General features: G+C 42.5%; 1 protein-coding gene across 2 annotated transcripts; it reads right to left on the bottom strand.

Annotated features, from left to right (window-relative positions):
• Positions 1-463: 463 nt before the first annotated feature.
• On the bottom strand, positions 464-2,592 carry LOC133837482 (ecdysone-induced protein 74EF). 2 transcript variants are annotated; one of them, XM_062268259.1, is made up of 2 exons: positions 2,470-2,592; positions 464-2,213 (listed from the first exon to the last, which is right to left on the bottom strand). In XM_062268259.1, exons 1-2 carry the CDS (start codon positions 2,485-2,487, stop codon positions 732-734), a joined length of 1,500 nt encoding a protein of 499 aa, XP_062124243.1. In that variant the 5' UTR covers positions 2,488-2,592; the 3' UTR covers positions 464-731. The 2 variants fall into 2 exon arrangements, with proteins under 2 accessions (XP_062124243.1, XP_062124242.1); XM_062268258.1 differs by having other exon boundaries at positions 465-2,216.
• Positions 2,593-12,917: the final 10,325 nt, after the last annotated feature.

The raw sequence follows: 12,917 nt of genomic DNA, 5'->3' as shown, positions 1-12,917 counted from the left end.
TTGGCAAAGCATTCCAACCCGTGGCTGGGAAACAAAGAAAGGTGTGCTCTTAATTTAATTAGAGTTTGCGTGCCGATAGCTTCAAGGATGTCCTGCTACACAGCTACAAATACGGCACTTCAGCTACAGCTACAGCGACAACTGTGAATGTAATGGCCTGGAAAGAGGCAGCGTTGTGGCATTTGGCCGTTTGAAAAGCACGGCAGAAGCCTAGATGAATTTCATTTCATTTAACACAATTCCATTCTCTGTGCGCTTAAAGTGAATAAAAATTAAATAAATATACTCCGACGAGGCAGTGGGAGTAGAATGGCAAACAGTAAATGGCAAATGGAATGCCAGACTGTCAGACGTATACGTAATAAATGCAGCGTAAAATCGCAGCTAAAAATATATATAAAAAAAAACAACAATCCACCGACAAGCGACAACAACAGGCAACTGATGACGACTGCAAATGAGTTAATGCGCCAGTTTATACTTATTTTTGTGTATTCTTGCGAATGTAAATTGTTGTCATGTTAAATGAGTCACAAAATTGGCCGACAACACGAACAACAACTTTTGGCTTAACAAAATGCATTTTAACAACGCAGTCAACGCTGCGTATGCGTAACATAATGTGCTTATAGCTAATTTAATGAACATGCGCGGATTTACATGCTGAAGCGCTATGTAAAAGCGATGCTCTTGCTCCATCTTCTTCTCCTCCTCCTCTTCCCTCTCTTGGTTTACCACCAACTCTTGACCTTATGCAGCACCGTTTTGAACACCGGCACCTTGACGGGGAATGGCTTGGGCACCTTGATGGGCACATACTTGACCACATGGTACGGCACATGCTTCGCCACCGGCACCGGGATGTGCTTCTCCACTGGCACTGGGATAATGCGCTCCACCGGCACCTTCAGCTCCTTCTCGATGGGTACCTGGACCTGCTTGGTGATGGGTATGTGAATGGGCACAGGTTTCTTCACGGGAATGATGACGGCATGCGAGACGGGAATTTTGACGGGTTTCTCGACGGGCACATGCTCCTTCTTCACATGCTTGACGGGCACATAGTTAATGATGTCCACATGATGATGCGACTGATGTGAATGCGCTTGGGCGCCATCGTGACCACTCGATTCGGCTAGAAAATTGGCGCCATGGTCGCCAGCACCGCCATCGCTATCCACATGGTCCTCGTAGTCACTGCCACCTGATGCCGAGCCCCCCGCTGACGACGACGACGCCGATGTCTCGTGATGTGGTCCAAAGTAGGAGGCGTGTTCGAGTTGTTGTTGTTGCTGATGCTGCTGCTGTTGCTGATACTGCTGCTCGTCAGCGTGATGCTGGCGATATGACTCGAAGCCGTCAGAGTTCTGATCGTAATGATTCAGATAATTTCCCACCGAGATTTTGTCGTAGGCGTAATGATGTCCCTGCGACTGCTCCACCTGCTGCTGATGCTGCTGCTGCTGCTGATGTTGTTGGGCTGCTGCGACGACCGCCTCTTTGTATTGCTGTGCCTCAGAGGGCGTCAACGCGTTGTGCTCAGCGCCGCCAAATGCCGGCAGATAACCGCCTCCACCTCCTCCCGTGGCAACAGCTGGATAATCGTAAATCGTCGGATGGAGACCCGCACTTGAGTGCTGCTGCTGCTGCTGCTGCTGCTGCTGCTGCTGGATATGCTGTTGAATATGGTCCCCAGCATCAATGCTGCCATCGCCATTGCCGCCATCACCGTAATCGTTGGCTGTTGCCGCCACCGCCGCGACAGCCGCATCGTCGTGCTGCTCCTCATAAATTGGTATCTCTTGTTTGGACGAGGACGAGGCCAGCGCCAAGGCTTCGGTATGCGTGGGCGCCACTGAGGCGTAGCCGTTGCTAATGTGTCCCAGGCCCGAGAGATTTGAGAGACCATTAAGCATAGCTTCGAATCCACCGCCGCCGCCGCCCGACGAATTGCTTCTGTAACTGCGACGCTCTTCGGCCTCCTGGCCCCCGCCACCGATGCCATAGCGATGCAGAGCCAGTGGCTTGTGCAACACGGATGTTGCCTGCTCCTCGGACAGCGGCAGCCAGCGATTATCGTACAGTGCAGTGTTGAAGTTGCTGCCACCTCCTCCACTTGCCGGGCCACGCAACTGTGCTGCTGCTGCCGAAGTCTTCAGTGTGCCAGCAATGCATACAATTGCTGCGGTGGCCATAATGAGTGGCATCTGCTGCTGCTGGATGGGGATATCGAAGCAAAGATTAACGCCAAAGAACATGGCAAGCAATTGCACAGAACATAACAGAACAGAAGCGAAAAGAAACGTAAAGAAAATGCAAATGCAAATGGAACCAGAAAAGAACTCTCGACTAATGCATTTTTAATAATCGCCAATCGACCAACAATTTCGCATAACAATATTTGCAGTCATCGTCTCTCCACTTCTTCCACTTTGCATTCTTTCTCTCTCACTATCTATTCACACTTACCAAATTAATGTTGGCCATTTTGGCTGGGTGTTGTCTCGACTTGTCTCTAAAGATTCCTCGCTGGATCCACTGAGCAGCTCTAGATGGCTGGACGCTTGCAATTCAAATGCTTGCAGTTTGTATTTGGCACGCGTTTATATACCACAGTGCATAGGACTACCTGCAGAGTTTTCCCATTTTCCTATTTTGCTAGTCGTCGATTGTTACACAATCTCTCTTAAAGCACTCACAGACACAAACACAAACACAAACACAGACACGGAGAGACAGAGAAGAAAACCCCACACTTGTTTTGCTGGCCCCCAAAAAAAGTGAGTGTCTTGCATTTCGGTGTTGACCTGAACGTGGCATAAAGTACAAACAAGCATTTCTTACTTGATCTCAACTCACTCTCAACTTGGCGTTTGCCTTTCTTTCTTTCCTACACCCATTTCTCGCTGACACTCACTCTCTCGTTCGTTTTGCAGTTATGAATTAAGTTATGCGATCAATGCAAATTATACTCGCCAAAAAAAAAGTGCACCAAACTATTCATAAACCGGCTGCTTGCAAACACCAACAGCAATAGCAACAACAACAGCAACAGCAACGGCAACATCAACATGGCAAAACAATAAAGTTCAAAGTCATTTCCCATGGCGCGAGCGACGAGGAGCATAAATTGCCAGCGCCGACGACGGCACGCGCCAACAAAAACTGCAGCAGCCAACTTCATCATCATTATGTGGCAAGTTAACTTCATTACGGGATTTGATCACGATTTGTCCGACTGCCGTGGCCTTCATAAGCACAAACAAAGTTGAGCTCATTCAGCATCAAACGCAACGCGACGCCGCTCAAAAAGTTGTCCAACAACTGTGTTTAGGCGGACTAAAGCTGTGGGTTTCATTCGGTTGTGCACTGACCAAAGCTGTCTGCTCTGATTTTGCATATACACAACTTTTCATTTCCATAATGTCTGACCAAAAAGGTTAATATTAATTGTTGAATACATTTCTTGTGTGTTTGGTCATTGTTCGGCTGCCAAGACAAAGACTGGGCGAGTCAAAATCAAAAAAAAAAAAAGTGAAGAGAGCAAAAAAAAAGTGAACGCCTTTTAAGTGCACCTGCAGACATGATGCTGCTGATTATATTTTTCTTGCCAAGCGTAACAGCTCGTTAGTATTTTCAAGTGATTTCCACTTATTTTCTTTGCCACGTCTGTAGCCGTCGCCGTCTCGGCTCCACTTCAGCGACAAGGCGAAGGTAAGGCCAGGTTAGTCGAAGGTAAGGCTAAAAGGAAGTGTACTGATTTGAAAGGAAACAAACATTTCGGTGGCCTTACCTACCTACCCACCTGCTTCTGCTGCTGCCCGTTGACTGCCTACGATTTTTTTTTTGTATTTTTGCTGTTTTTCTGTTTTATTTTTTATTTCTTATTTCTTTCGACTGGCCGTCACTTTATTTTCTTTTCTTTTCGCTTTGCTTGTTTTTTATGGGCTTGAGGCTGCTGCTGACTTTTATTTTTATCACAATTTACGCTTACTTCATTTCAATTACATTTACAATTACATGATTTCTTTCTCTCGTCGACTTGTGCAATTTCAAATCGCACACAAATTATGCAACTCTCAGGTCAAACTTAGTGCCACAAATACGAATTTAATGGCCTCCAGATTATATACGCCATCTTTTTGAGCTAGTATCGAATTTCCGCCATGACCCGATTCCGTTATATGACAATTAGGTAAGTCGTGCATCTGTTCCAATTGATGCTAAGACCAGCCAAAGTTTTATTGTCATGGCAAATAATTAGTTTAAAAACTAGAAATATAAAATTGTATCGAATTTTTATTGTTATCTAAATTGTCTTGCTATTTATTATATGCAGAAAATAAAAATAAACTATCGGTAAGCCAATTCTTAAACTTCAACTTTATTACAGCAATTTTGTGTGGCTTTAATTTAAATAAATCCATTAAGGTGAGTGCACAAAATAGTCACGTTAATAAATCGTAATTAGAATGCCATGAAAAGCGAAAACCAATAGGAGACTCTAATATCATTCGAGATTGCTTTCGGTATTATGCAGTTTTGAACAAAAGCTCAAACAAATGGCACAACCACATATGCAAACAGCCACACAGAGACACGTGGCAACAGAGTTATGGCAAATACCTATAGAAATTGATGTGAATACATGCTGTTAGTACATACGATATATATGAAATAAAACGCTTTATGGCTGGTATTTTGCCTTTGAGCCGTTTCAAAACTGTATGCAATATTTTGTCGCCCGTATTTTTGTTCAATGTCGAATAGTATATTGCAAATGTATTTGAATAAAAGCTATCAGAGTGTGCGATTGATAAAGAGAAAGAGAGAGAGAGAGAGCGAGACAGAGTGTCAAATACCTTTGGCAAAAGGAATTTGCATTTGTTTTTATGCATGGATATTTTGCTATTGTTTATTGTAAATGCTGCAAAGCAATTGTAAATTTGTACGCCAGAAAGAAGACAAAGCACAGCCCACAAAACAAGCAACGACTAAATAAAAGAAATGAAAACACAAACGCATACACATTAAAAAGAAAAAGAAATATAGGAAAAAGCGGAGAAAATAAAGGCTAGCCCATTTTTTGTACAATATTCATATGCAATAAGTATGCCGTACAGCGGGGCGTATACGTAACACGAATTAGCTGTGTCGGCTTCTGGGAGCACTCAAGGGTTGGCAGCTCAACTAAATGCGGCATTTTGTTAACTACGCATTATATGTGAAGTGCCATAATAAGCAGTAACTGCCAGCTCAACTTCCCGCATTAACAGCGGTGGCAAGAAGAGAAGCAGAGGGGGAGGAAATGTGTGTGATAGGGTCAAGGGAATAAGCGCGTACTATATACTTTTTTTAATTTCACACATTTAGCGTGCTTCGACCTGGCGACACAATAAGTCCAACAGTCAGTCAGTCAGTCAGTTTACGTGTAGTTTGGGGTTGTCCTTTTCCTTTTTTAGTTGAAGCGACTAGCTAATTAAGATAAGTGTGTCTGATTTTCATATTAATTGCACACAAGCGAAACCATTGCGTTGCTCTTATCTCAACTGTATGTCGCAAAGCAAAGCGTCAAACGTTGCCTGGTGACTAACCTGTGTATGTGTGTGTGTGTGAGTGTAAAACTCAACTAGTGTGTGTGTGTGTGTGGGAGTTGCGAGCAAGCTTCTGAAACGGACGTGGCTTACATGAGCATGTGTTTTTAAGCCTCGTTGGGCACAAAACAATTAATTTTGTGCCACGCCCACGCAGCACACTCCTTCACACACACACACACACACACACAGAGTCACACACGATTCAGCCTCCTGTAAAATGTGAAACATAAAAGCGCAGCAGCAACTACAACCGGAAACGGAAGCGCACAACTCTTTGCGCGAATTAATCACACAACAAGCACAGCAACAACATCGACTACAACTACAACGACAACTACAACAACAACAACAGGAGGAACTACAACAACAGTGCGGTCACGCATAAAGCGTTTGCCTGGACATCGTCAGCGACTCACATTACATGCATTACTTTAGAGTTCGCCACAAGGAGCTGTATAACTCTGTCTCCCTCTCCCTCTCTGTTGCTCTCTCGCTCTCTCTCTTTCGCTGAACACTTTGCCCTAGCTCATTAATATGCGTACCTTCCCCTTGCTGCACTCCTACGAAAGTAGTGCTTGCCCCAACGGGGCTTGCGTGACGCCATGCTGTAGAGTCAGGGCGCAATTTTGATGTCCTGTTCCTTTGGGGGAGACCAAGCACCTCCTCATACTCCTCCACCTCCTCCTCCTTCTCCTCCTTATCCCTGTGCCTATTTTGAGGAGCACACACCATACACATATACTACACTACATACATATGTATTTGTCAAACATTTTACGTTTTATTGTTTTTAAAACGCGGACGTGGCTGGGCACTTCTCTTCTCCAGCTGTTGGTTTGTTGCCTGCTGACATCCAAGTGAATTTAACGACCAGCCTCGCTTTATAATGCAAATTAAATAAACATGATTTTATATGATTTCGTTTTTTCGGGGAGGCGACGCTGCACTACACTGTGAGTCGAGTCCGCGCCATGAAACGAGTCCTGCCTTATTCTGCCGTGCAAGCGAGCGGTGTCAGTTTTATGGGTCGTCAGCCATTTGCCGAATGCGACATCTGCAACGCCTTCGAGTGTAATTTAATTGAATAATTAACCTTTTTATTGCTGCTGCGTGCTCTCTCTTCCTCGCACTCTCTTACTTTCTCTCTCTCTCTCTCTCTGTCGCTCTGTATTTGTATGAATATGCAAAACGTGTCATTTTAATTTACGAGCATGATGTTTATGTAACCGCGACCACAACAGATAATAAACACGCGCAATATTAAGTATACGCTCGATGTACGAGTACCTTGTGCGTTTCTTTTGCGATGTCTCATTCTTATTGCCTGCCTTGCAGCAACATTGCAGCAACAATGTCTTTTCGAGTGTATAAACATTCTCTTCATTTTATACTCAATTTAAAATAATGCAATATTTCAGCGTTTGTGACTCGAAAACTCGAACTCGAAAGTATTTATATTATTTAATTTATAAACTGCTTATGAACGTCATTGAGTTGGGAAATGAAAAAACCTCGCTGTCTCTCTCTCTCTCTCTCCTCTCTCTTTCTCTGTACCTAATGGACTTGTGCTCTGTGCTTCAATTTGCTGCCGATCAAAGCGTTTAAGTTAAGCGGATTGCTACGCAGTTGTGTGTTTGTCTTGTATTTGCCTCGCTGGCGTCGTACTCTGACCTGCCTTCCAGGAACTGTCGATTGATGTAAAATGCATGTGACCGCCTCTGGCGTAGCCCCCGCTTTTTTGTCCCACAGTCTGGGGGCTACAAAATGCAATTGTCTTTTTTATACCGCGCAACTGTTAAATGAGCAAAATGGTAGGCAGCATTTTGTTTGTGTTTTGTGTGTGTGTGTGTGTGGGAGAGAAAGCTAAGCAACTTGTAATACGCTTCGTAATTGAAAAAGGCAATTAGAAATTGCGAAGGGAAGCCATTTATAAAATGAAGAATTAACAACACAGATTGTCTATTAAGCGACAACTCTTTTCTTTTTTAGAGAATGACAAAATGAGGAGAGGGGAAAATAATGCTCTTAATAAACCAAAAGGTATCTGATAGTCGTGCTCAACCGAGTGCAACTTGTTATGTCTCTGTTTGCAGACCGGGCCCAAGTCATTTATGGTCATTTAGAAAACAAGGCATAAATTATCAATTGCTGTGTAGCGCATTAAATATTGAAAATCTTAACTTTGCAGTCACTTAAAGTACGCACACAGAGAAACGGAATCGATTGTCGGCGGGGCAAGCACAAGTTCACAATCGATGGTATCCTAGCAAAAGTAAGCAAGTCGTCAGCTGGCAAATGATCAGAGTGCAAAAGGCGAACACAAAAAAAAAACAAGTAAGAAAGTTAGAGTCGAGTGTGCTCGACTGTGAGATACCCGCTACCCATTTTGAATAAAAGTAAGTTATTTTGCGGTATTCTTCTCAAGATAAACCAAATATACTACAAAAATACTAAAAATATACCAAATGATATATTTGGTATATCGATATAGTACCAGATTAAAAATAGACCAAGACGGCTCAATATACCAGATTGTCAGCCAAAGCAACTAAGACCCCTAGTAAATAGGCGTTTTTGCTCATACAAAAGTATTTCTTTAATAGTTTCCACTATTTTTATCTGTTTGCCGCCAAATTTTCAGGAATCATAACTACTATAGTTATTATTGTATATACCAAAATTCGTAACTCTAGCAAAAATTTGAAACAAACTTGATCTGCGTGCAAACATAACAAATGCTGTCGAAAAAATTATAGCTCTATCTCTTATAGTCTCTGAGATCTAGGTGTTCATACGGACAGACGGACAGACAGACAAACGGACAGACGGAGATGGCTAGATCGTTTCGGCTATTGATGCTAATCAAGAGTATATATACTTTTTAGGGTCGGAGATGCCTCCTTCCACCTGTACATACATTTCCTGTCGGCACAAAGTTATAATACCCTTCTACCCTATGGGTAGCGGGTATAAAAACACACAAGAAGTGCGTCGAGTAGAAACTTTGAAACATCCCCTTCAATGGGAGCTTAGCAAAGTTCAAATATTGCTGCAGTCGTTGTAGGAGGCATTAGAGCAGTTAGCGTCTCCACTTGGCGAATGGACAGTGGAATGTGGCATGTGGCATGGTTAAGCTTTATTTAAGCATTCTATGTACATTTTTTATGGCTATATTGTGCGTATTTTTGGCACAATGTTTGGTAATATCTATAAACGTAATTGGATGTGTGGCTGACTTTCGCTTCACGCTTCTCGCTGAAACTTTTTCGAGTGCGGCAACACGCCACAAGACTCCAATTGCATTTCGAAAAAGAAGAGGGCAGTAGGATTCTCGAGTGCTAAGCACACATTTGGGTAGGGCTGGGAAGGGGGCGGGGGGAGTGATTGCGGAAATTGGCAACAATTGTAACGCGCCACAAAATGGCAGCCATAAAAAGTTTTATGAAAATTTCTAAACGCCATCGCCGCTCCCCCATCTCCGCAACATATGTGCGAGTGTGTGTGTGTGTGTGCCTGTGTGTGTGAGTGTGTGCCTGTGTGTGCCATTGGGCCATCAATTTGCCAATTACTCGACTTGACGTTGAATGCATGTAATATGCCAACAGGCAGGGCATACCAATGGATTGAGGCAAATGCGCTGAGAGGGGTGAAATGATAACAAGGCACCTAAGGAGGAGGAGAAGGTGGAGGGCTAGGAGCACATTTCAAGTGCCTTTAAATTGTTTCTTTTATTTGCCAAGTGTCGGTGCGCGGCAAAGCGGCATCAAGTGCCAGCTTGTCTCTGCCTCTCCACGCCCACCGTCCACCGCCCACTTGTAATTCCTTTTCCACTATTGGCCGTCGCTCTTTGATTTGCTGGTGCTGCTCCTTCTAATTGCCATAATGCCACCAGCTTGCTTGGTTTTCCGCTTTCAACTTTGGCTACATGTCAACTTGGTCAGATGGCTTCCGTCTTTGGGTAAATGCAACAGCTGCAGCTGCCACTGTTGCTTCTAAGTTTACAAATGCCCCCAAACTGCGGTTGCCATACACTGGCAAAAATGTGGAGAATCGTAGGCTGGAAAAGTCTTCAAGATCAAGAACTAGAAGAAAACTGAATTGAAATTTGACATTTGTGGTTTATGTACCATGTAGCGTAGAAATACAATTTTAAAATTTCATTGAAGAAAAGAATTTTTTATTATTATTTTTTATTATTATTACTTATTTAAAAACAATCAAATTTCATATTGATATCAAACAAAACTCGTATCTCAAAGAATCCAAAATAATCAAGTCCTTTTTTTACTGCTTGCACTGCTTATTTTGTATACACTGCTTGCTTTACTTTAAGCTACACTGCTTTGTTCTTTAGCACAGGGTGTTTCCTGCCAATTTTACTGCTTTTTTGATCTACAGCATTGCGTTTAATGCGACTCAAATTTTCTGCAAGTGGTAAGAAACATTGACAATTGCAACGCGAATATTAGAGCACTAAGTCTTTTGTCAGCTGCAAAACTTTTAGGAAACACAACTTGCATTAATTTCTTAAAATAGTTCAATACGAGTTTAACGTTGATTATAAAAAGTATGCACAAGAAATGCTTAAGCATTAATGACAACATTGGGTTGACCATAAACTAGACTTCGATATGGACTTGAAACACCTGAATATGCGATGCTTTTGTAGGGTGCAGCACAACTACTACGAGTATTTTGCACTTAGCCACAGTTGAAGCATAAAATTGATTTTTAATTGAAAATTGTTTGCATATTTTGTGGTAGCGGAACTCAACACGCCTTTTCCTCCATCGCTTCCCCCTTAGCAAACGTAACTCAAGTGTGTGTGTGTATGTGGAAGCAGCCAAAAAGTGAAGCTTAATAAATTCCCGAAGCATGAGAGCGAGTAACAGCATAAAGAAGAGCTTTTGCGATATTTGCAAGAGTTGTTCATGTTCAGGTTCTTTAGTCAAACATTCAAATTGAACAATGCAACTGCAAACAAAAAATAACAATAACAATAACAAAACATAAGCAATAACAAACTCTCTGCAACCGGCCAAAACAGCCAACGGGCCAGAATATTGAACTAGGTCAGTCCAAGTCGAGGCATTACGCTGCGCGATATTCGCCGCAGCTTGGCGGAAGCAACGAAAAAACCAAAAAAAGAAACAAACCCCTTCGAGCCATGCCTTGGGTGTGGAGCATGCGCTGCTGCTGTTGCTGTTGTTGTTGCTGGTGCGAGGCGCCTTCGAAGGTTGCCCCTGCGGCAAATTCATGTTGCTGCTGCCGCTGCAGGCAATTCGCTTGAAAAGCCCCACAAAGGAGATTACGATGTTGCTGTCGTAGTTGTGTCTGATTGTTTACTGCAATTTCCCTTTTGAATATCAATTGCATTTTATTATATGAGCTGTTGTTGCTTTCTTTTCGAGTCTTCTCTTCTTTTTTACTTCTTACTTTGTTTGCTGTTTTCTTTTCCGCTGAAGCAGCCGCATCGCGTGTCTTGCGGGCCAAAAACAGTAGTTGCCGCTTGCCACAGCAAAGTTGAGACAACAAAACGGGCAACAAAACAGCTACAACAATAGCAACAACAATTGGAAGTTTTCTTGCCATTTGGCTTTGTCGTGTCGTGTCCTGACATTGCCAAAAAAACCACAAAAAAGCTCCATGCAACATGCCTGTCGTCTGTCCTCTGTCGTCTGTCCTCCTGTTCTCCGTCCCTCCACCTCAATGTCTCCGTGTGCTTGTCTCCAGTCATAAACAGCGCTGCCTGCCGCCTTTTGTGGGGCATGTGCATGTAATTATTTTTTGCAAAAATATTTCAATGCAAATATGAATTCAACTCGAAATATTGTAGGCCGCGCCATGTGCATACTTTATGCACTTTTCCTTTTTATTTGACAGCGCAATGTATGTGACCGAGTTCTCTTTTTCCACATTTTTTTGAGTTTTTGTGTTTTTTGTGTTTTTTTGGTCGCTTGTCTTGGCTCGATTGGCGCGACGGGTTTCCTTTAAGGGTAACAGTTATATTTCCGCAAATTAAACACACACAGTTTTTAATTACATTTGCCAAATGCCACAACAATAAAACAACAATTTCATATGCAAATTGATGTCGGGAACTCACGAGCCAAAAATGAGCAAACTTAATGGCCAACAAATTCGAATTGGAAAGGCACAAAACCAAAAACCATTAACGAAATCAACTGAAACGGGAGCAGTGTTCAGCAGAACAGCGGAAAAGAGAAAACTGAATTTGCTGAGCTAAATATTTACTTTTGAGAAGGCGAAAGCCTTAATGCCGCCAACTCCCTACAAATGTCCCTCCTCTTGCTTGTCTTGCAATGAGCTGAGAGTTGGCTTCAGCAAATGATAATTATCAGACGCAAGCAGTACGGTATAATCACACACACACACACACACACACACACACACACACACACACACACACACGTGTTCTCTTATAAATATTTGAGAATATTTCTACGTAATTATACCCTGCAATTTGTGCTGTAGCAGCCTACCAAACTCTACCCACTAGAGTACTTAACGTTTTTATAGGGTATGCAAGAGTCCAGCACACTCAACTGCAGCATTCATAATTGTTTTATTTTCCAATTTGAAGGGAAATGTGGTAGGAAAAGCTAAGAAAATGCCGACTGTGTGATGGGAGAGTTGGAAGACGAGGAACATTTTCGCGCCCTCTGCAACTTTTGCGTTTACATTATTTTATTTAATTAGGTAAATGTATGCAAACGCACACACACAGACACACACACACACACACACACATATACTCATATATACTCGCACTTTCAGTGAAATGTGTGTAATGCGTGGGAGAAAGTGGCACAACACATGTTGTTGCAATTACAACAAAGTTTAATAAAGCTGCCTGCCTACAGTGCTTGTAATTGTGCATATGCCTCAGTCCCAGTCCCAGTCTGCCTCTTCCTCTACCCTTTCCTCTGCCTCTTCCTATTCCTCTGCCACAGCCTCGGTTAATGTGTATGCCATAGAGCAAGAGGCACGGGGTGTATTAATTGTTCGCAGTAAAACTTTCAAGGCATTCATTTTAAAAAATTATAAACTTTACTCAAGCACATGTGTGCTTTAGAGCTCCAAAAATGTATTCCAAAATGTTGAAAGCTAGCAAAATAGGAAATCTCGACAATGCAATGTAATCAATCGTTGCAATGATATATCGACACAATAATATTTTCAGATAATTTACCGATTATTATTTATTACCATTTCGTTATTATTTCAAATAAAAAAAGAGAATTTACTTCTTATTGCTATTTACTAATATTCCGGAAGAATTGCGGGAAAATCACTGAT

This window comes from Drosophila sulfurigaster, chromosome 2R, assembly GCF_023558435.1.
Source record: "Drosophila sulfurigaster albostrigata strain 15112-1811.04 chromosome 2R, ASM2355843v2, whole genome shotgun sequence".
Lineage (NCBI taxonomy): Eukaryota > Metazoa > Arthropoda > Insecta > Diptera > Drosophilidae > Drosophila > Drosophila sulfurigaster.
Note: the sequence above shows the minus strand (reverse complement) of the source record. Positions and strands in the feature narration are given on the sequence as shown.